The sequence below is a fragment of the Delphinus delphis genome, chromosome 13 (assembly GCF_949987515.2).
Source record: "Delphinus delphis chromosome 13, mDelDel1.2, whole genome shotgun sequence".
Classification (NCBI taxonomy): domain Eukaryota; kingdom Metazoa; phylum Chordata; class Mammalia; order Artiodactyla; family Delphinidae; genus Delphinus; species Delphinus delphis.
In genome coordinates this window covers 88,750,261-88,774,069 of record NC_082695.1, presented here as the reverse complement: position 1 = coordinate 88,774,069, position 23,809 = coordinate 88,750,261, and the positions used below count along the sequence as shown (strand labels likewise).

The following is a 23,809-nucleotide window of genomic DNA, read 5'->3' as shown; positions in this document are numbered from 1 at the left end:
TACAAACATGGAATACAAAAATACATGAATTCTTTCTACACATCTTGGCCAGCAGAGCACCTGAAGGAAAGAGGAACGGCCGGCACACGCTGCCACTGTGAAAGCCCTGCCCACCTCGCGCGCCTTGTCCTGGCCTCTGCGGCGGCCCTCGCCGCACTGGGAGCGGTGACAGCTACCGAAGCCTCGCCACTATCCACTGTGCAAACAGGGTGACTGAAAAGGGGGCAGTCCTGACGTGAAGTCTCCCAGCTCACCCTGCCTCTGGGAGTGGAAATCTATTCCGTGGCAACAGAAGCCACTGAAAGGCTGCAAACAGCGCCATCATCTGGCCGGTCTGCAGACGGGGCTGAAGTTCGAGAGCAGAGAGCAGCCCCTTAGAGGGCAGGGCAGGTGAGAAAGGCCGGGGCCTAGGCCGGTGGCAGGTGGCAGCGATGAAGTGAGAGTGAACAGGCAGGTCTGAGGGTTGTTCTGAGACAAAATTAACAGGACTGGGTGTTGGGCTGAATGCTGCTGGTGGAGTATGAGGAAGAGGGTTTCAGACTGAATACTGGGGGGGGAAGCATACACCTGTGTGTTATGTGTGTTCAAGTGTGGACAGCATCTCCCATGATCAGAAAGAATCGCTGTACAAACTGAAACAGAGCACAGCTGTAGGTGAGCCAAAATCTCTTTTCTCTCTGGTGAAATTTTTTCAATGAAGAGAAGATTATCTGCTGCATTTCTGGGTGATCATAAAAACACCACAGTCCCTTCCTTGATCATCAATGCTTTTTGGAGAAACAGAATAGGAGAATTGTATGAAAAGTGGAGGAATAATATATCTAAACTATATTTAAGGCAGTGATGGTGCAAGTTCTGCTCAGTCAATTTCAAGTCCATTTTCTGAATTTTACCTGCGTTTCCTACTGCGGTAGAGAATCTCCATTTCAAATGCTCTGGCCCTCTGAGCAATCTTACAGTCAATGCTCCCCACGCCGATAATTCCCAGAGTGGTCCCTGTCACTTCTTAACCCATCCAGTTTGTAGAAAAGTTCTCCGTATGTGGCGAAATGGCCAAATGATGGCCTAAAATAAACACGATGCAGAGTGGGCAGTGTGGACAGCACCACACACAAAATCCCCACAACCCTCACTGGGCCGCCAGAAGGGGAGATGAGGCTACAGGAAGTCCAGGGCGGACCCTGGGCGCTCACTCATTCCTATCCGACAGCAAAATGTTTCTGCAAGGGAAGAATGACAGGAACAGGGCAGTTTCCTCATAACAAACCCCAGCCTCCTGGCAGAATGCTTTAAAAGAGCAACTTCTGGAACTTCCCTGGTGGTGCAGTGGTTAAGACTCCAGGCTCCCAATGCAGGGGGCCCGGGTTCGATCCTTTGTCAGGGAACTAGATCCCACATGCATGCCGCAACTAAGAGTTCATATGCCACAACTAAGGAGCCCATGTGCTGCAACTAAGGAGCAGGTGAGCCGCAACTAAGGAGCCTGCCTGCCGTAACTAAGATCCAGTGCAACCAAATAAATAAATATAAAAAAAAAAAACCCAGCAACTTCTTTCACATTAAGGGAGGATTTCTGGTTAAAATTTGTTGGTTTTGGGGCTTCCCTGGTGGTGCAGTGGTTGAGAGTCCGCCTGCCAATGCAGGGGACACGGGTTCGTGTCCCAGTCCGGGAAGATCCCACATGCCGCGGAGCGGCTGGGCCCGTGAGCCATGGCCACTGAGCCTGCGCGTCCGGAGCCTGTGCTCCGCAACGGGAGAGGCCACAACAGTGAGAGGCCCGCGTACCGCAAAAAAAACAAAAAAATTTGTTGGTTTTGGCGTGTGCAAGTGTCTGTACATTTGTTACTACATGTATGTGTATGTGTGTGTGACTGTGCATATGTTTGTGTGTGCATGTGTGTGTGTGTGTCTGTGAGTGTGCACACGTGAACCAGCAGTCAGAAACAGAACCGGCTCGGACTTCCCTGGTGGCGCAGTGGTTAAGAATCCTCCTGCCAATGCAGGGGACAGGGGTTCAATCCCTGGTCCGGGAAGATCCCACATGCCGCGGAGCAACTAAGCCCGTGCGCCACGACTACTGAGCCTGCGCTCTAGAGCCCGCAAGCCACAACTACCGTGCCCGTGTGCCACAACTACTGAAGCCCACGCGCCTAGAGCCCGTGCTCCGCAACAAGAGAAGCCACCGCAGTGAGAAGCCTGCGCACCGCAGCAAAGAGTAGACTCCGCTTGCCGCAGCTAGAGAAAGCCCGCGGGCAGCAACAAAGACCCAACGCAGCCAAAAATTAAAAATTAAAATTTTGGAAAAAAAAAAAAAGAAACAGAACCTGCTTGGTTCTTGCCTCCTTTCCTCAAGCCCCTTCACCCCAGAGCTCCACCAGGACGACGGCCAAGTGCTGAAGTGCTGCGCTGCTCCTCGCGGGGCGTGCCCAGCCAGGTCCAGTGTGTGGGGAGCTGGGGTTCTGCCTGCTCACTTGGGGGCCTTCACCCCAGGGTAGCATGCTGAACAGCCAGTGAACTACTCCAAGGGCATTTCCGCAGTGGTGCTGAAACTACTTCACACGTTGCGTAGTTAGTGGAATTTGGTGGAGGAGAAAACAGTGTATCAGACAGATCACGTGGACTGCATGTGCCTGGGTGCCAAGCTTGGCCCTGACTAGGCTGAAACGACCAAAAGTCGCTCCAAGTCCAGGGCAACAAAGTCCTGGACGCAGTGTGAAGAGATCAGGGCCTTATCAGGTGTGATATTAAGTATCTGTCATCTGATCTCTGGAAAACAAGCGTCTCCTGCCTGTTTACCTTCCACGACTCTCCGAGCTGCGGCCAGCAGCAAGGCCATCCCCAGGTCTGCCGTGGGGTTGGAAAGGGCGTGTGGCGTGTTGGCCGCCTTCACACCAAAGCTGGCAACGAGTCCCGGGTCCAGGTGGTCCGGCCCCGCCCCTACGTCAGCAACGATCTTCAAGCAGGGCGGGGTGCGCAGCTCCTGGCTAACGGCCGGCCTTCCGCCCCAGATGTACACGGCTCGGGTCTTTGGACCCAACTGTGTTTTATTTTCCAAAAATTCTTGCATGGTAATGAGATTAAAGCGTTTCTGCAGGTCTCCAGCAGAAATATGATCTTCACATATACCATACTGTCCTTCAAGTCCAGACACCAAAACTCCAGGTAGGTCCTGATCGCCCGTGGCCTGCAGAAAGATAGATGCAATTTCTGCTGTCAAAGAGAGTCTTCAAGAGAACAACCCATATGCTCTTCTACTGCTCTTTAGATTTTCTAAATTACAACAGGACTGGAATTCATTTTATTTCCTGGAAAAATTCCTGTAAAACCTGTAACACAGCAGAGCTGGACTCTGAAGGTACCCATGCTCCCATCACTGCCACTTTCCTCCCCACCCGACGGGGGTCTTTATTTCTGCCCTTCGGCTGCGGTGGCAGCCTCCGGGCCCCCTCCGACAGGCACTCCTTGTGATCAGGCCCTCGTGAGACCCCCAGCCTGGAGTGCACTTCTCGTGAAGAGAATGCAGCAGAAGCGAAGGCGGGTCCTGCTCTCCCCTGCTCCCCCCTCTCCCGGGGGGCCAGGGCCATGCTGGGAGGCAGCCCTGTGCCAAGGCCCAAGTGAGTGAGAGGCAGGACTTAAGAGGCTGGCCAACGGCCTGGGAGCCTGGGGATGACCGCAGCCCTGGCCAGCGCCTTGACTAAAGTTTCCCGAGGGACCCTGAGCCAGAACCGCCCAGGTAAGCCACTCCTGGACTGCGACCTGAAGACATAGCGGGTAACAGAAGTTTATGATTTTCAGCCACTAAAATTTAGGGTAATTTTATGCAACAATAACTAACAAATAAAACTGACCATCTTTTACTGTGAAAGTAAGATACTTTTTACTGTCTGTCAAACAAATTAAATAATGTTTTATGTTCTTTGTTCCTAATTAAAAAGAAGATATCTTTAACATTTTATAGCTTTCTTCCAAAAAGAAAACCAGTTGCTTTCAAGAGTCGAGGCTAGTGAATGCATTTTATCTTTGGGTCACAAACTTAGCTAAAAATGTTTACAATGTGTTCAAAGCTCAGAGCACAATGGGCTAAAAAACTTGTTTACTTTTTGGACTTTCAGTAAAAGATTAATAGAGTTTCATTCAAGATAAGATCTCAGTTATTTTGATAGAAAGGAGTCTCAACTCCTGACTGCTTTAACGTTGGTTATGGAGCAATGACACACAGCCATCACACCATTATTGCCAGTGGTCGTACATGGAAAAGACCCAAGATCCTCCAAGTGACTCGTGGCTGCTCCACGAGTGAAGAGGGAGACAGTCCCAGCTGGGGCAGATAGACGCAGCAGGGATGGGAGCACCGGGCACATTCAAGAGCTCGCTCCATCCTTGGGCTCTGTCTCTTGCTCTATAATTCCTTTCACGAGCACCAGCCTCTGACCATCTCCACTCACAGCCAGGAGTCCAGCAAAGGAGCACGAGACCGGAAGTGGGACCCACCGTCAACAGCTTCCTGAGAAGGAGCGTGAGCCCTGTTCGCTGCTGATGCCGAGCCCTGTGCGCAGAGGAGCGGGCGGGGCCGCAAGACGAGAACTTTGGCTCCGGCACAGCTCTGCGGCTGATCACGTGTCTCCCGGGCTTCCTGCGTTCTTGGTGAAACCGGAGTGATATCAACAGGTAGTGCTTTACAGTTGCACCGTAAGATCACATTTCATTCTCCTCCCCTAATTTCTGCATAAAGAGAGCTAAGTGGACATGCCTCTGGCAGGTGTCCTTGCATGCACAGTACTGACATGACGGTTAGGTTGGGAACATTCTGACTGACATGACGGTTAGGTTGGGAACTCACCACAAAGTAGGTGTATTTTTACACAACTGCATTTCGTCTAAGTCAAAAGATAAACCCATGTGTGAAATTTGGAAAAGTCAAAAATTTTTGTTTTTGGTTAACAGAGTGATAGTTGTTTTTGGTTAACAGTGATAGTTGAGACATGAAATGCAGCTAGACTGCGTTTTCTAACTGCTACGTGCATTCTCCTTACACTGTTGAATTTGAACTGCTAGCACAGATTAAAAATTAGTTTTCTCCTTGCGAAATGATTGCTTCATTTAAAAATAAAAGAATATGTATTAACTTTGTGGAAATTGCCTTCAACAGACCCAAGGCTCTAAATTCAGGATTTTCTTCTTTTAAAGTCCCTGTAAAATTGAGACCCAGAAAGAAAAAAGTAGAATGAACTTCCAACCTCTTCTTTCAAAGGAAAGTAAGACCGACGTTTGTACAGCACTCATGAGAGGGAAGTGTGGAGGGAGGCATGCAGACCCGTGACCAGTGACTGTGACTGCCCAGCGGGACTCTGGGCCCAGAAGAGGACAGGGCAGGAGGAGTTCTGGGGTAACACAAGCACAGAGAGAACAAATTCAAATCACAGAAGGGGCAAGGACGGGGGCAGGCAAGGGGCAGGGGAGTAAGGAAGGTATTTTTAACTTAAAAAGCAAAAATGAAAATAAAAACCAACTGCAACCAATAAAAATATGTTTTAGTTTTTGGGACAGAGAGAAAGAAACAAAGACGGGGTGAGGGCAGCAAGAGGACAAAGCAGGACCGAGTGCAAAGGAGGAGCTGGGCGTTGGGTTCAGGCTGCTCGGCCTGGCTGTGCTTCCCTCTGAAACTCGCTATCCTCCAACGTAAAGTGAGGGGAACAGACAGCCTGACGTGGTGGCCCTGACAGTGAAAGAGAACACTCAGAGCCTGGAGAACCTACTGCAAGCCTTCAATGAATGGGAGTTACTAATGTTTAAATCTGAACGACAATTTAGGTATTTACCCAGGTGTCTAGAAACAAACTTACACCAAAGAGGGAGACTGAATTCATACAACACAGTAACATTTCTTAAAATCCTATTTCCTCATGAAGCTTCCTCTCTTAATATTTGAGAGGTGAGTCCAATACCACCCCCATCATCCTCACGTACCCAACGTGCCAAGACTTGCTTCAAACTGGCACCAACTGACTTTTAACTTCTCTCCCTGCCACTCTGTCCTCTTATCCTCTCTCCAATCCCTTTCAAAGTCTATCCTCACCTCACCTACCAAGCAGTTCTCCGCCCTGTCTATGGGTATAAAATTAAAGTTGTTTGCTTTTTGTCCTCTACAAATCCCCAGCCCAGATTCTGCTCCAAAGAGGCTCAGAAAACAGCTTGGAAAAAAAAAAAGAATTCTCCGTAATGAGGGGTAGGTGACGCCATGGTTAGCCCCTCTGCTCTTATAATCATCCTTAGCTTGATATTCTGGATTTGCTGGAGAACAATCTGTTCACTCATGACTAGGTAAGAGTACCTAAAAGTTTAAGATATACCAAAGGGCATATCCTTGAGGGTGTGTTTGCTAGTTCTAGCTTAATGAAAACTGCACTGTTTACACCCTTTATGTGAGGTTTCTCCAGTCACCAGGTATCAACAAATCCAATGTAATTTAAAACCAATACTGTCACAATGTGTCTCGGCAAAAACAGTTGCTTCCCTCCTAAGAAATGGTTTGTCAGGACCTGCTAAACATTAAGGAAAAGAAAGACAAGATTAAAAAAACCTAGGGACTTCCCTGGTGGCGCAGTGGTTAAGAATCCACCTGCCAATGCAGGGGACACGGGTTCAAGTCCAGGTCCGGGAAGATCCCATGTGCCACGGAGCAACTAAGTCCGTGCACCACAACTACTGAGCCTGCGCTCTAGAGCCTGTGAGCCACAACAACTGAAGCCCGTGCGCGCCTAGAGCCCGTGCTGCGCAACAAGAGAAACCACCACCGCAGTGAGAAGCCCGCGCACCGCAGTGAAGAGTGTCCCCTGCTCGCCACAACTAGAGAAAGCCCATGCAGCAATGAAGATCCAAAACAGGCAAAAATAAATATATTTAAAAAACCAAACCAACCTGGATTCATGCAGGGGAATAAACTATAAAATCTGATGTGGATACCTGAATCTATTCATTTACAGCTTAATCTGCCACGGCCTGGAGCTGAGAAAACAGTACCTGTCCAAAATGACCTTTAGATTCTCGCCGTGTCTGAAGCCGCCTTAAGTCTTCTCTCGAACAAGGCAAGTACAAATAACAACAATGTATTTTCCTTATTAAATTCTTCAGGATCGTGCCCTGCAAGCCCAGAAGGGTCTTAGGATTCTAATGCTGCCCACCTGCCCCAGGTGAAGTTCGAGGTCAGTCACACCACGCGGCAGAGCTCAGTCCAGTCTCCCGCCCACAACGCGACATCCGGGTCTTTTAAAAAGACCCCAGATTTAAGGGACGCTCCAGCAGGCCCAGTCTCCCAGGCAAGACCCGGACAGCGAAGGCGCGAGGTCAAAGAGAGTAGTGCCCCCGCCCCAGTCCTACGGCCAGCCACGCTAGAGCCAGGCCCCAAAGCTCGTCGACCACACCTCCCAGCCGAGCCCCCAAACCGCCGACCACACACCTTCAGCCACTCCCTAAGCCCGCCTGCCGTGCCCAAGGCCACGCCCCAAGCTCCACAGCTTGGTCCTCGTCTGCTAGCCCCGCCCAATCAACTAGGCCGCGTCCACATCTCCGGCGCTCGGTTCGCGGCCGGGAACTCTGGGCGCCAGGAGTGCGCATGCGAGAAGCCACCTGGAGGGCAGGTTGCCGAGGCCCCGCGCCTGGCGGGCGGGCTTGGGGTGGAGCCTCCTTCAGGAGCGGAGTCTGGGTGGTCGAGTGTGGGGACTGTGTGGTGGGGAAGGTTGCTGGCCTGCTTCAGCGTGAGGAGTGTGAAAATTAATACACAGAAACCTCATTTAAGATGGAGCCGGGAGTCCAGAAGGGATAGCTCTGGCACCACTCCCCCTCGATTGGAGATCCAGCAGGAAAAAGGGCACAACCTCGCTACAGGCGGGGTAGGAAGCCTTTCTCCGAGTCTGGAAACAGCCCAGCCAATGGGAAGCTACTACACTTCCAACTCGGGGTTCCCTCCAATGGGCTCTTTGTTTATAACAAGCAGCCACGCCCAACTCCCCCTTCTCTTCTATAAAAGGGTTTCCCCTGCGTTGTTCTTTGCACTTGCCTGTGGTTTGCTATAGGTTGAACGTTTTAAATTGCAGTTTTTTTGCTGTTCCTGAATAAACCCATTCTGCTGGTAATCAGCTATTTTATTGTTTTAGGTGGTCGGGTGGGGGGACCTTGCGGGGGCGCATTGTTGGGCAGGGTCTGCACGCTGGCGCCTGGCTGGCTTCTGTAAAGAGCAAGTCTCACCCTGAGATCAGGACTGCCTTCTTTCCGGGAAAGTGGGCAGGGGATGACGCAGGCCCTCCCTGCGGCAAGAGGCCTCCTCCTTTTTGGCGCGGCCTAGGCCCTGCTCTAAGTCACCCGCGAGGGTTTACTCCTGTGTCTCCACGGTTCTGGGTCAGTGTGTCACAAATTCAGTCATTTTTCATAGTCACACACCATCTGTGTTGCTATTTACTCATTTTCTCCCCTAAGTAAATTAAAAATCAACTCAAGTGTTTACTTACCTAGTCAAAAATAATACTATCTGGGGATATCTCTGGTATTTTTAAAATTAGGCTAGATGGTGCTACTGAGAGCAGGTAATGAACAGGTATAGTCCTCTTTAGGAAACACTGATAAGCGTTTCATCCAGTGTCCTGGCTTCACTTGCTGCCTTCTACTCTGATGGCTCTCAAACTTTTATCTCCAGCCCAGAACTCCTCTCTGGCAGCTTTCATTGCCCTGATGCTAGTCTCCCTACTTCCCTCTCTTCAAGTACTCCCTTTGCAATCCTTTCTCCTGTACATGGCAGCCTAGATGCCTGAAGGACATATAAATCTGACATGTTAATCCCCAGCTTAAAGCCCCTTGTTCATATGGTAGAGTACAAAATCCTAAGCACAGAGGTCCCATTATCTGGCCTGCCCACCCAGCAAACCACTTGTGTGTGCTGATCATTTCAGCTGCACATTTACCCAAACTGCCATGCTCCTGGCACTGGACTTGTTCCCTGGCTGCCTGGACTGGACCCCAGCTCTTCCCCTAGTTCTCACTCATCTTGCAGGTCCCCATTTAAGCGTAATATCCTCAAGGAAGCCTTTCCTGAACTCCTTAAACTAAGTGTGTTCCTGCTAAATGTTCTCTTAATACCCTAAACTCTTTACCTGTAGGACTTTGCTGTGAATCCAAATTCAGTGTACGATCTTCTGTGTAACGTCAGGCCTTCTGCTAGACTACACTCCGTGAGGGCAGGGACTCAGTCTTGTTATTGTTCTATTTCTTGATAACAGCACCTGATATCCTGTCTGGCACATGTACATGCTCAATAAATATTTGTTGAAAAACTAAAGAATAAATAAAATACAAATAAGGGAGGAAAGCTTCTTAGAACTGTTTGGAAAGTCTAGACTGAAAGAGGACATAGAGTTTTACTATTCTATCTCAAGATCATAAAAAAGCTCTTGAGAAAGCATCGCCTTGCAAAAGTGAATACTACCTGTCACAAAAGATTATTTGGAGTTTTATTACCATCCAGCTACCTAGCCAGAGGGCCTCTATTGAATTTGGTCCAGCAAGAAGAATTCACAGATTGCCAGAATCCCTGCTGTGTTCAGTTGGGAGTAAATATAATGAAAAAATTAGAATTTGATAAAACTGGCCTTAACTTTTAAATTAAATACACGTTACAAATACACAATGTTATAAAATATGCATGTTATGAAAACAGCAATAAAATGAGCCCCTGGTTATATACCACCAAACTTAAGAAATATACCATTACCGCTGCTTTTGACTTTCCCTGTGCCACTCCCTGCTGCTCCAGATATAACTCCTATCTTGAATTTTATGATATAGATAGATAGATAGATAGAAAATCTGCCTAAATAATATATTGTCTGGTTTGGCATATTTTTGCATTTTATGTTAATGGAATTATACCTTATGTAGTCTTTGGTAACCTGCTTTTTTTCTAAGCTTGTCAGTATGTGAGATTCATCCCCGTTTATACATGGAGGTGTAGTCATTCATCTTTACAGCTATATAATATCAGTAAATACACCTCAGTTTATCTATTTTTCTGCAGTCAGATATTTGCATTGCTCTTAGGGTAAGTAAGGTTGAGCGCTGGCCACTTTCAAAGAGAGCACACTGCATAAATTTGAGGGTTTCTCCCAAGAGTTCAACTCTGGTCCCTTTAGCAGGCCTGGATGTAGAAATTTCTTCAGCTAAGCATACAGTCCTGGGTGACAGCGTCTTTTGCCTCCTGACCATTTCCCGCCCAAAGTGAGGGGTTCTTTTAGAACTCCTTTGCTTGGCTTGAGGCAGGATGGAAGCATCCCTCTCTTTCCCAAAGAGAAGAGAATGAGAATGGGACTGTACATCACTCCACAAGTTCCTCCAGAGAAACGATGTCACAATTTTTCCCTAACACATTTTCTTACCTCCTCTGCAAAATCTGGAAAAAGCTGGCCTGCCTTCTTTATTTGGAATATGGCATTTTCAATCATTTAATCTTCAATTTGGGGCCTCTGCTGAAATTGAGAGGAAAGTCTCACTGTAACACTGTCTTACATATGACTTAAAACATTTCTTCTTTTAAAAATGCAAATCCCTCTAGAAAAGTTATAAGCCTCTCCAGTGATTTTTTTATTAGTAACAATTAGTTCAGTCAAATTGCCGCCTTCTCAACTTAACTCAAGCCAGTTGCTCTGCAGGAATGGGCACTCTGTCTGGACATGTGTATCCTTTCCCAGTTAGGAGACACAGGGACATCTTCCACCAAACATCTGTCTTGCTCTTACTTGAGAACATGAGACTGCATTATTTAATGCTTATGTTTAGTCATTTTCTTAAATGAAGAATTCAATTTCTAAAGACAAAATGTAATTAAAGGAACTTCCCTGGTGGTCCAGCGGTAAAGAATCCGCCTTACAATGCAGGGAACATGGGTTCAATCCCTTGTCAGGGAACTAAGATACCACATGCCCAGGGGCAACTAAGCCCGTGTGCCACAACTACTGAGCTCTAGCACGCCTCAACTAGAGCCCGCCTACTGCAAACTACAGAGCCCACACTCTGGAACCCGCGCGCCACAACTACAGAGCTCATGCACCCTGGAGCCTGCGTGCCACAACTAGAGAAGAGAAAACCCGTGCACCACAACCAAGAGCCCGCGCACCTCAATGAAAGATTCCGCATGCCGCAAGGAAGATCCTGAGTGCCGCGACGAAGACCCGACGCAGCCAAAAATAAAATAAATAAATAAATAATAAATAAATCTTTTTAAAAAATGTAATTCAAGAAGTTTGATTAACTCAGAGATGATTTAGCCTATTTATTCCCATTCTCTAAATGATCAGATACTTTTTGAGGAAATGGAAGTAGAAATGCAGAGTCTTGGTCAAATAATCGATTTTTCTTGTCTGGGCTGGTGACTTCAACTCATTCTTTGAGGCCACTATTATCAAAATCAGACAAAGATACCACAAGAAAACTACAGACCAATATCCCTTGTGAGTTACAGACACAAAATCTTCAATAAAATACTAGCAAACCAAATCCAGCGACATATTTTGAAAAGTTACTGTGACCAAATAGGATTTATCCTAGGAATGCAAGACTAGTTTAACACACAAAAATCAATGCGGTACACCATGTTAAGAGCATAAAGGACAAAACTCACACGATCATCTCAACAGATGCATTAGAAAAAGCATCTGACAAAACCTAACAACATTTCATGATTAAAAAAAAAAAAACACTCAACAAAGTAGGAATAGAAGAGAATTTCCTTAACCTCATAAAGGGCATTTGTGAAAAGCCCACAGTAAATATCATAATAGTGAAAATCTGAGTGCTTCCCCCCTAGGATCAGGAACAAGACAAAATGTCTACTCTTGCCACTTCTATTCAACATCGTACTGGATGTTTTAGGGCAGTTAGACAAGGAAAAACTAAAAAGCATCCAGATTGGAAGGGAAGAAGTAAACTGTCCCTATTTGCAGATGATATGATCTTATATATAGAAAATCCCAAGGAATCCACTAAAAAACTATTCAAAATAATAAATGATTCAGCAAGGTTGCAGACTACAAGATCACTATACAAAACTCAATTGTGTTTTGTGGTATACAGAAATAGCAAATCACGATGTTGTGCACCAGGAACTAACACAGTGTTGTAGGTCAATTATACTTCAAAAAACAAACAAAAAATTCATGGAAAAACAGATAAGATTTGTGGTTACCAGTGGTGGGGGGGTGGGGGGAGGGGGAATCATAAGAAGGTGGTCGGAAGGTACAAACTTTCAGCTATAAGATAAGTACTAGAGATGTAATGTACAACATGATTAATATAATTAATACTGCTGTATATTACGTATGAAAGTTGTTAAGAGTATACATCCTGAGTTCTCATCACAAGGAAAAAGTATTTTTTCTTTTTCTTTTCTTTTGCAGCTATATGAGATACTGGATGGTCACTAAACTTATTGTGATAATCATTTCATGATGTACATAGGTCAAAGCATTATGCTGTACACCTTAAACTTATACAGTGCTATATGTCAATTACATCTCAATAAAACTGGGAGAAAAACAAAATAAATAAAAACAAATGAAAAAAATCGATTGTATTTTGCAGTCTCCATATTACTATGTTTTTTCAGTGTGATAACATAGATTTGTAAAATCTACAAGCATGCAAACATCACTTTCCATATACATTCAAAGAGCTTCAAATTGACCTCTACCTAATAGATTCTTAGGAGTAACTGCATTTCTTCATTCTCTTCACAAACCAAGCTGAATGCTCAAGCGGCTCCCTATACATCTGTGCATTTTTGCTGTCACCAGTTGAATTATATGTGATCGAATTTAATCCCAAACCAGTTTATGCAAATTTTGTGGATTACTGAAGTTACATAATTTAAATGTCCCATAAAACTATGAAGTATGAGTGCAAAAGGCATAGAATGCTTATATCTATGACGACTAAGTTATATGCTTTAGAGAGGCACTAAAGACGCGTCACTAAAAATTTCCATTGAATTATGTGTGGTTGATACAACTTTAAAAGATTCAAAAAATAAAATAAAAATAAAAAATGATTGTTCCCTCCCTCCTCCAAAAATCTATTCTATTTCTATACACTGATTACGAATAGTCTGAAAATATTTAAAATAACAATTCCATTTAAATAGCATCAAATGGAATAAAATATTTAGGAATAAAATTAATAAAAAGGGCAAGACATGAATACTGGAAACTATAAAAGTCATAAAAATTAAAGAAGGTCTAAATAAATGGAAAGACATCCCATATCCATGGATTGGATGACTTAATAGTGTTAAGATGGCAATACTCCCTAAATTGGTGTACAGATTCAACACAATTCCTATCAAAATCCCAGATGCTTTCTTTTTTTTGGCAGAAATTGACAAACTAATCCTAAAGATCATATGGAAATGCGAGGGACCCAGAATGGCCAAATCAATCTTGACAAGGAACAAAGTCGGAGGACTTACACTTCCTGATTTCAAAACTTATCACGAAGCTACGCTAATCAAGCCAGTGTGGTACTGACATAAGGCTAGACATACAGATCAATGGAATTGAATTGCGACTACAGAAATAAATCCTTATATTTAAAGTCAATTGATTTTCAACAAGGGAGCCAAGGCAATGTGATGGGGAAAGAAAACTCTTTCCAATAAATGGTGCTGGGACACCTGGATATCCACATACAAAAGAACAGAGCTGTCAATCCCTGGTGGGGGAACTAAGATCCCACAAGCTGCGTGGCACCGCCAAAACAAAACAAAACAAAAAACAAAAAGAATAGAGTTGGACACCTACCTAACACCGTGCATAAAAATTTATTCACGATGATCACAGACCTAAAAGTAAGAGTTAAAATTTTAAAAGTCTAAGAAGAAAAGAGGAATAAATATTCATGATCTTGAGTTAGGCAATGGTTTCTCAGACACGATACCAAAAGCACAAGCAACAAAGGGAAAAACAGATACCTTGGACTTAATAAAAATTTAAAAGTTTTATGCTGCAAATGATACCAATAAAAAGTGAAAAGTCAATTCATAAAATGGGAGGAGGGCTTCCCTGGTGGCGCAGTGGTTGAGAGTCCACCTGCCGATGCAGGGGACTCGGGTTCGTGCCCTGGTCCGGGAAGATCCCACATGCCGCGGAGCGGCTGGGCCCGTGAGCCATGGCCGCTGAGCCTGCGCGTCCGGAGCCTGTGCTCCGCAACGGGAGAGGCCACAACAGTGAGAGGCCCACGTACCGCAAAAAACAAAAAAAAAAAAAAAAAAAAAAAGGGAGGAAGTATTTTCTTATATCTGATGAGGAATTTCTATCCAGAATATATGAAGAACTCTTCCAACTCAATAATAAAAAGACAACTAATCCATTTTTAAGTGGCCAAAGGACATGAATAGACATTTCTCCAAATTGCCAATAAGTACATTAAAAGATGCTCTATATCTCTAGCCATTAGGGAAATGCAAGTCAAAACCATAGTAAGACATCACTTCACAACTACCAGGGTATCATTGTAAAAAAACAAAAACAAAAACACACAAATAAGAGTAGACAAAGATGTGGAGAAATCCAACCCCACCACATTGCTGTTGGAAATGTAAAATGGTATAGCCGCTTTCAAATACAGTGTGGCAATTTCTCAAAACAGTAAACATCACATGATTCAACCACGCCACCTGCATACCCAAGAGAAATGAAGACTTAAAATCCATACAAAAACTCGTACACAAATGTTCATAGCAGCATTTTTCACAACAGCCAAAGAGTGGAAACAACCCTGATGTCAATTAACTGATGGAGAGATAAAATGCAATATATCCAAACAATAGATTAATCAGCAACAAAAAGGAACCAAGTACAGCTGACCCTTCAACCATGACCCTCTGTGAAGTCAGAAATCCACGCATAATTTTCCGGTTGGCCCTTCATATCCGCGGTTCCCCATCTGCAGATTTAACCAATTGCAGATCATGTAGTACACATATTACATGTATAAGTTCAAACCCCTGTTGCTCAAGCGTCAAGTGTGCTGATGCCTGCTACAGTGTGGGTGAACCTTGAGAGTATTAGGCTAAGTGAACAAAGTCAGTCACAAAAGACTACATACTTATGCTTCCATTTACGTGAAATGTCTAGGATAGATTAGTAGTTGACAAAAGCCAAAGGGATGGGAGGAGTATGGTACTGACTGCTAATGAGTACAGGATTTGGGGTGATGAAAATTTTCCATAATCAGACTGTAGTGTTCCACAACTCTGGGAAAAACCATCTTATTTGAAATGGGGGAATCACTTTATGGTATGTGAATAATACCTCAACAAAGCTTTTTAACAAAAGAAGTATTTGGAGTGGTGATGGCTGTACAAGGATGTCAACGATGCCACTGAACTATATGGCTAAAATGGTAAATTTTATATTATATATATTTTACCACAATAAAATATGTTTAGAAATATTAATTTTAATAAATTATTTGGGCGCGTGTAAGTCTTACCAGGACTCTTCTGTTAATTACTTGCTTTTGACAAATAAAGCAACTGTGTTTACGTCTGGAAAGCGTGACCGCCAAAATGATTAATTTGGGGGACTTCGCCTGGGGGTAAACGGGGACGAGCCCTTCCTCAGCGATGCCATCCTCTCCGTCCAGCCCGGGGTCCCGGCGGGCCGGTCCGTCCACCCCGGGCCCCGGTGGCACCGTAGGAGCTCAGACTCCGATGGACCAACCGGAGAGGCAGCAGGTCTGGACCAGCCCTACCCAGCCGAACCGCCTCCGAGTCTCTCACCATAAGGACCTCCCAGCCACGCCCGTCACTGCGGCGCCCAGTCGGCCCCCAGGCCCCTGCCCGGGGGCGCGCGCACGCACTCGCCGGCGCGCACGCACTGCGGGCGTGCGTACACGCCCGGAAGGAACGCTGAGCCGCAGGGCCCAGTGTGCGTGCCGGGCCGGGCGCCGGAGCGGGTGGCGAGGGAGGCGTGGGTGCACGACCGCAAGGGTCCCTTCGCCCTGGGTTCTGGGCCGCGGGGCGGAGGCGATCCGTTGGTGGGGTCGGTCGGGGTCTGGGGTCGAGGTGGAAGCGGGCCTGGCCTTCCCGGCAGCGCACCGACTGCCCCGCGGGGTGAGGCTCCGTGGGGTGGGGGCCCCGCGGGGTGAGGCTCCGTGGGGTGGGGGCCCCGTGGGTGCTCCGCGCTGGAGCTGGGAGGAGCTGGCCGGTGGTTCCCTCCCGCAGACCCGTCGGCCCCAAGATGTCGTACATGCTCCCGCACCTGCACAATGGCTGGCAAGTGGATCAGGCCATCCTCTCGGAAGAAGACCGCGTGGTCGTCATTCGGTTTGGACACGACTGGGACCCTACTTGTATGAAGATGGACGAGGTTCTGTACAGCATAGCTGAAAAGGTAACGCAGCCCCGCCTCACAACGCGTCCCGCCTTCCGTTTGGTCATTTCATCGTGTTGGATTGCTTTGCCGGTAAGATTTAAAGAAGAACCTAGGGGTAAGACAGGAATAAAGACACAGACGTACTAGAGAATGGACTTGAGGATATGGGGAGGGGGAAGGGTAAGCTGTGACAAAGCGAGAGAGTGGCATGGACATATATACACTACCAAACGTAAAATAGATCGCTAGTGGGAAGCAGCCGCATAGCACAAGGAGATCAGCTCGGTGCTTTGTGACCACCTAGAGGGGTGGGATAGGGAGGGTGGGAGGCAGGGAGACGCAAGAGGGAAGAGATATGGGAACCTATGTATATGTATAACTGAGTCACTTTGTTATAAAGCAGAAACTAACACACCATTTTAAAGCAATTATACTCCAATAAAAAAAAGAATAAATGTAAAAACTAAAAAAAAAAACAGTGCGGCACGTTCACCGGCGAAAGAGAAGCAGTAGGATTCACAAACGGCCAGTCTTCCCTTGGGATGTGAGGATGGGCTCCCTGAAATTGGTCAGAATAGCTTATGTTCTTTTCTGGGAGAATTTTCCATAGATTTTCAAATTTTTAAGAAGTTCATGATCTCTCCCCCCTAAAGAAGTTCATAATTCCTATTAACTTACAGGGGTTTTAACTGAGAGGGTGTTTTCAAAAATTTTCATCTGTAGTGCCCAGAGCAAAACACATTTGCAGACTGGCAGGAGCTTAGGAGCTTACTTTGAATAGCTTAGTTTAAAAGGATTGTCCTTTTTTTGGTACCATGTTTATTTGTTGCGTTTATAAAGCAGAACATTTATGTTGATAGCGTAGTAAATACCGTTCTTTTTCTTTGGGTCGTTTCTTTACCCCACCGGTGCTCTTTTAAGTGACCCGATTTATAGCTTAGAGTGACTCAGATGCAGGAAACATTGGGAGAAAGTAGAACTATACTTGTTAGAGCTAATTTTCCTAATTCTTAAATGTAGTACACTGGATTGTCTCTGGCCTTTGTTTGCTGACAGTAAAGTGCAATTGTAGGGCACTGTTGAATAACCAGGGCTTAATTCTTTTTCTATAATTGTCTCATAGGGATTCTAAGATAACTTTGATTTAGATTTTTGCAGGTGTAGCAATAGGGCAAAAGGCAAAAGGATGCTAATAAAATATTTAACTTATTAATATTCCATAATAATTTGAGAGGTTATTCATTTTAATGAAGAGTAAAAGTAAGAAACATTGAAGCCATCTTTTCTTTCACAGGAGTAGGATATGCTAATATGGGCTGAGTTAAAATAACGCCTTTGAGTAAAGAGTAACAGGTGTAAGGATATATTTTGTATTTAGGAAAGGAAAAATGATCTGACCTGCCATCGGTAATTTCCACTGTCTCCTACTTGGTGGGACAGGCAGAGTTGGGGGAGGTGGCCTTGTGAACATTAGGGACCGTCCTTCTGTGTCTGTCAGCGTAAGTATCGCTTGGGATACCAAAGTGCATCTCAGAGATCCTGATTCTACAAGTCTGCGGCGAGGTCCAGAAACGGCTTTTTAAAGAAGCTCCCCAGGGAATTCTGACATGACTTTCAGAATCCCCTCAACGAGGTCAGGGTCAGAGTAGGAGTGCTGTGATTATAGCCGTTCCCCTCTGCTTCCTCTTGGGCGCCTAGACATTGCGGGAGCTTGAGGAGGTGCCTGGGGAACTCAGGAGAGCAGGGTTCTCCCCCGGGGGTCCTCCCAGTCCCGTCAGAGGTCAAGAGTGAGGTGGTGTCGGGGACTCGTGTCTGCATGGCTTAAGCTACAGTAGTCAAGGGCAGAGACTGCAGGCTTCAGTGAAGATGGGCAAAGACACTGTTCAGTAAGCGAACCACTGCTGTGTTGACTCTGAAGTAACTTAGGTGTGTGTTCTGGATTCTGCCTTGCAGGTAGCACCAGGGGATGTCCAGACCCGGTTGCCCCCAGCACGAGGCTAGGATGGCAGAGGCGTGAGGGTGGTTTGCTCTTCGTATCTGAGCAAAACTCAGCAAGATGCTCTTAGCTAGGAGGCAGATTTTGTGTCAGCGTAAGTTTTTAGGGAGCTTTACCGGAACTGTTCCTTTCTGATCCCTATATATCAGTCAGAGAGCAAATCGCTGTAGGACTAGCAGACGTGCTCTTTTGCTACAGTTTAACTGGGCTCACTTTGAGTGCTTTTCTTTGGTCTTTTAAGTTTTTCCATTTCTTTTGTCCAAAACTTGGATTTCTATTTTAATAAACTTTCAATACTATATTACAGTATAGTTATTCAGAATGCAAGCTTGAAATGCATTACAAGACTATTAATGTTTTATTTTCTACTTAGTATAAGGGCAGAATATGAGTTTATAATTCTGGAAGCCCTTTCTGGGGAAGCACAATAGGAATTTTTGAAATTTAAGGTTTTAGTATAAAGAACAATTTAACTGTCTATCTCCCTCTGCAGAAACGGCAGATAATGGGGCATCTTCCTCGTCTTGTTGCGAGCCCTGTTTGGATACCCCAGCTGTGTTAAAGTGAGTAAGAGTCCCAGTGCTGAGGCTGGACTTGACCGCTCTGTCCCTCCTGGAACGGGACTCACCGACTCGCTGCTTGGTAGCTCCAGCCCTGCCGCGTGCTGCGCTCGTTTTGAGCTGTATGGAAAACCTAGAGATATGTTTAAAGTTGACAGATGCCTGGAGTTTGGTAGAGTGATAACCAAAATAAAGGTTCCTGTCGAGTGGGTTGATTTTACGCACAGCTTCGAAGCGAGACTACTTCGTGTACTTCTGAGCTGTCTTGCCATTTTGTAGGAACGCACTTTGCCACAGCTCACTGTTTCTAAATCCCATTATATGTAAGAGTAAGTGGGATGTTTCATTTTGGTCTGTTTACAAAGCTCATACAGATAGAGTTTAAAATACGCAAAACCTCAGTGATACTATCTCATAGCCATAAGTGCTAATTAGATTGTACACAAGGTAAATGTATTCATGGAACTACGTAGGAATGACTTCAGGGGGTCATTCTTAAGCATGAGATAAAGTAGGTTGAATCAGCAGAAATTTATGCTCAAATGAGGAATGTCATAGGAACCAACAGCCAATCAGGGCAAACAGTAATTTGAGAAAATGAAGTTATCATGCAGTTTTTTGATGGCTTTGAAGTGAACTATCTAAAAATGTAAAAATTGACACTTCAAAAATACATAGTGCCAATTGACAGTCAAGAACATTTTTCCCAGAATCTTAGGTGGCTTCTTAGCTAGTGGAGGAGCTCTGCACAGAAGGGTGGAAGCGCGGCTGGCAGCACCGACGGCCTTCAGCCTTGGTGACTTGCACGAGTTACATTAACCCGGAGGCACCTGGCAGCATGCAGGACCACTGAACTGCATAATCACTGACTTGCTGAAGAAGCAGCCTGCTTGTAAAATGTGTGGCAGCAGGGTTGGAAAGGACAGTTACTAGTTTAGACAATCAAAAGGACATATACTAGAAAACAACTTGATAATAGAAGGGAAATTTGTACATCTGGTTCTTGATTTAAAAAAAAATACTATTCAACAGCTGCTTAACATTACTGCAAATCTAGTGGGCAAAATATTATTGTAGATACTGTAGACTCCTGCAGGTCAGTTTAAAGTACCATTTAAAAAGGTAAGACCCCTGTGGATAAATGGGCACAGAACTGGAAAAAAAGAGGAAATTCCAACGGTTAAATAAACTTCAAAGAAGCACACGTTAAAATAGTGTACTGTCATTTTTCAGGTGTATCAAAGGTCTAACTCTTAGGGCGTACGTTGAAAGCAGACCTAACACTCAGGCAGAAGTGGAGCAGGTACAGCCCCTGGGAAGCAGCTCGGCATTGGGTGAAGAGCCCTAAGGACAGCCATGCCTTAGGCTCCCTGAGACTGTTGCTGTGATTGATAGCAAAACCGGAAAGAACCGTGATGCCCAGTGAAGGGGGAGCACGCTTATGACCGTAATCTCCAGTGTGTGGCGCGTAGCCCCGTCACGGTGATAGGTGGGAAATGGACTCCCGGCGTGGTCCTCACGGCAGCTCCCAAGAGACAGGTGCCACGAAGTAGTTTGTCCGGGCTCAGAAATGGGGCGTTAGGATTTAAAGTGGAGCATCTTCTCCCCTGGATGGGATATTATTTGACCATTAAAAATGATTTCCTAAGAGCTTTATTTAGTAACGTGGGGGAACATTGGTTAATGACATTAGCTGGAGAAAAGCAGAATGTATGCAGTTTTCTCACAAGAGAACATGTGGGTCTGGGGAAAGGGAAACATTTACTTTTCATTTTAAAGCACTTATATACTATTGATTTTATTTGACTGTCATATACTTTTTTTTTTTGGCCGGGCTGCGCGGCTGTGTGATTTTAGTTCCCCAACCAGGGATTGAACTCGGGCCCTGGCGGTGAAAGCACCAAGTCCTTAACCACTGGACCGCCAGGGAATTTCCTGACTGTCATGTACTTTTAAATTATATAACTTGTTTTAAAAATACTGGGCTGGAAACAAAGCAGTGATGTTTCCATTCCATTTCTGTGTTTTCAAAATGGACATTTTTTAAATGGAGAAAAGATCATAGACACCTAGCTTATTTCAGTTTTATATAAAAAATACACAAGGGTTATAGTTAATTGCAGATTCATTAATGGATGTGAAACATTCAGGAGAAATAGTTCAGCCCTTGTAGAAAGCATCATGATAGAATCCGTGCAACCCCCTTTAGGACAAGCTCTTCCAAAGGAGAGAAGCTGGGAGGGTCACAGAATTAGAGAAAGGCCAGCTGGTGCTGTGGGCCTTCTCCTCCCAGAGCTGCAGGGGCTGGAGGACCCGTCAGGGCACCTCCTCTAAGGAAGAAGCGGGACCAGACCATCTCTTAATGCAGGTCTGTTTGAACTCAGGATTAGGTAATTAAGTCCATAATGACAATAATATATTTCCTGAATTTTGAAATATAGGTTTATTTCTAAAGTTCATTCTTTAATAAATATCGCAGGTGTGGTTCCCGACCTTGTGAGGCGTCATGATGTGGTTTATGTGGAGGGAAGAGAAAATGAAATCCTGTCGTGTCAGTTGTTTTTTGCTTCTGAATGAGCTACGGTTTTCTTACTCATCACTGAAGGCAAAAGAAAATAAGGCCTTTTTAGAAAATCTCACATAAAAACCAGTGTTTACACTGTGAAAATTATATGACATTGAGTTGGGATAGTTGAATGTCCTCATACATGAACTAGTTGAGATATATTCTAGTAACTTTTAAGAGAATGTGGTTTCTCCGGTCGATTTCTGCTTTAACTTGGGAGATCTGGAGGTTCTAGGAAGCAGAACCAATTGGCTTCCGTTGGATTGAAGGGTGTCTGGGACTCCTGTTGGATTGTCATCTTACGCTTTAGGAGGCAGATGTGTGTGTGTGTGTTTGTGTTTGGTTATACTGTGATGTTAGTATCTATCTTTTTAATTATAATATCTGTTTTTTATATATATAATATCTGTTTTATTATGTGGGAAGAAATAAAATATGTCTGCTTAGTGAAATTGGATGTGGGCAGAACCTTAAACACCAGCGGGGTGACTTTTGCAGGAAGCAGTTCTGCCAGCGCGTGGCTGGCCTTGCCCAGTCCTCCACCTCGGTGTCTGCTGTGGCCACGTGAGCACGTGGTGCTCAGCTCACTCTCCACCTTCTGCAGGTGTGTTCTCTCCTTTCACCAGGAAAGGGGCATGTGGCTGGGAGAGACACCTGTTCTTCCCCTACCTCAGCACCGAGGTCTGTCCTCAGAAGGAGTGCCCACTAAATGTAAACTTCCTTCCCTCCTTTCTCTGGGTGATGGTGGTTTAAATTTCCATATTAAATACTTCTTCATATTCCCAAGTGAAGGGGAGAGAACAGTGAATTCCTCTGTACCTACTGCAATCACCAATATTTTGTCAGTCTTGTACCGTTTAACCCCTCAAACGCTTTTCATGCTGCAGTATTGAAAGCAAATCCCCAATACCGTATTATTTCATCTGTAAATTACAGTTAGGCTTTTAGAGTTAGTTTTATATGAAAAAACGTTGTGCATTTTCTATGAATTTCCGGGGGTTGCTGTAGCAAAGTGCCACAAACCGGGCAGATTAAAACAACAGAAATTTATTACCTCACATCCTGGAGGTCAGAAATCCGAAATCAAGGTGTCAGCAGGGCCGTGCTCCCTCTGAAACCCTCAAGGGAGAATCCCCTCTTGTTTCTTCCAGCTCCTGGCGTCTTCCGCGATCTGTGGCACTCCATGGCTTATAGGTGTGCGTCACTCCAATCCTCCGTGTTCATGTGGCTTCTCCCTTGGTGTGTTTTCACATGGCCCTTTTCCTATAGGAACACCAGTCAGATTGGATTAGGGGTCAGACTCCAGTATGACCTCGTTTGACCTTCACTGATGAGCTCTGCAGGCACCCTTTTTCCAGATCAGGTCACATTCTGAGTACTGGGGGTCAGGACTTCAGTATATCTTCTTGCGGGGTGAAAGGGCATAAATCAACCCATGATATAAATCGGTATAACTTCCTAAAAGGCGTTGAGACAGTATTTACAAGGAGCCTTTAAAATGTCATGTCTTTTGTTCTAAAGATTCTATTTTAGGTGTTTATCCTTAGGAAATAATGAAGTATGTATGTGAATTTAAGGGTAATAATGTGCACATGTGAAGAATTGATATCAGTGAACATCTGAATTATTTATATTCATGAAAAGTCAAAGGAAATGACAAAAGAATGGTAAAAATAATGGCTTAGCCACTTGGTGAACTGTTATGTAGCCGTAAAATTTTGGTTTTGTTTTTCTCTTATGTAAAGTGTACGATTCATGTAAGAGGATGCTCATAATTAAAGCAGGATGCAAAATCTTGTAGTGTGATCACGCTATGATCACATTTGTTAAAAGAGTATAAACATATATACCAGAAAAAATGGGAAGGAATATAGTGAAAGTATATTCTCAGCAGTCAGCTCGGGGTGTTGGGGTTGAAGGTTGTTTTATTTATGGTTTTCTGGGTTTTCCAGATGTTCTCTGATGAGCTTCCAGCTGTGGAAGAAATTAAAGAACCTTAGTTACCTGCAGCGTGATTTGGGGTGTTAGGCCGTTAGTATGTGCAAGTGTCCAGACCTCAGTAAGAGGGGAGTGTGTGGCTGAATCCCAAAGGCATGTTTTAAAGCAGTTGTTTAATGCGTGTAATTCAGTATTTGTGAAAGTACGAATTGGAAAAGTTCACATAGATTATTGCTAGATCAGCGTGCATAATGTATCTGTGGACGTCTTCTGCAGGATTCTCATAACTTGCTGTTCTGAAAAACATTAAATGAGATGTTAATGGACGGTTGCTCAG

General features: G+C 45.0%; 2 protein-coding genes across 5 annotated transcripts in view; one reads left to right on the top strand and one right to left on the bottom strand.

Moving 5' to 3' along the window:
• LOC132436366 (putative 2-hydroxyacid dehydrogenase SE_1879) overlaps positions 1–15,963 on the bottom strand; it is a 22,691-nt gene extending 6,728 nt beyond the window's left edge. The window contains 3 exon segments of the mRNA XM_060029280.1: positions 894–1,065; positions 2,797–3,184; positions 15,818–15,963. Of these exon segments, the coding sequence (XP_059885263.1) occupies positions 894–1,065; positions 2,797–3,184; positions 15,818–15,820 (563 nt within the window). The 5' untranslated portion in view covers positions 15,821–15,963.
• Positions 15,864–23,809, top strand: part of TXNL4A (thioredoxin like 4A) — a 15,911-nt gene continuing 7,965 nt past the window's right edge. The window contains exons 1-2 of one of the 4 annotated variants that reach the window (XM_060029274.1): positions 15,864–15,965; positions 16,262–16,502. In XM_060029274.1, coding sequence (XP_059885257.1) covers positions 16,278–16,502 — 225 coding nt within the window. In that variant the 5' untranslated portion in view covers positions 15,864–15,965; positions 16,262–16,277. The other 3 variants (XM_060029272.1, XM_060029275.1, XM_060029276.2) reach the window with 3 other exon arrangements.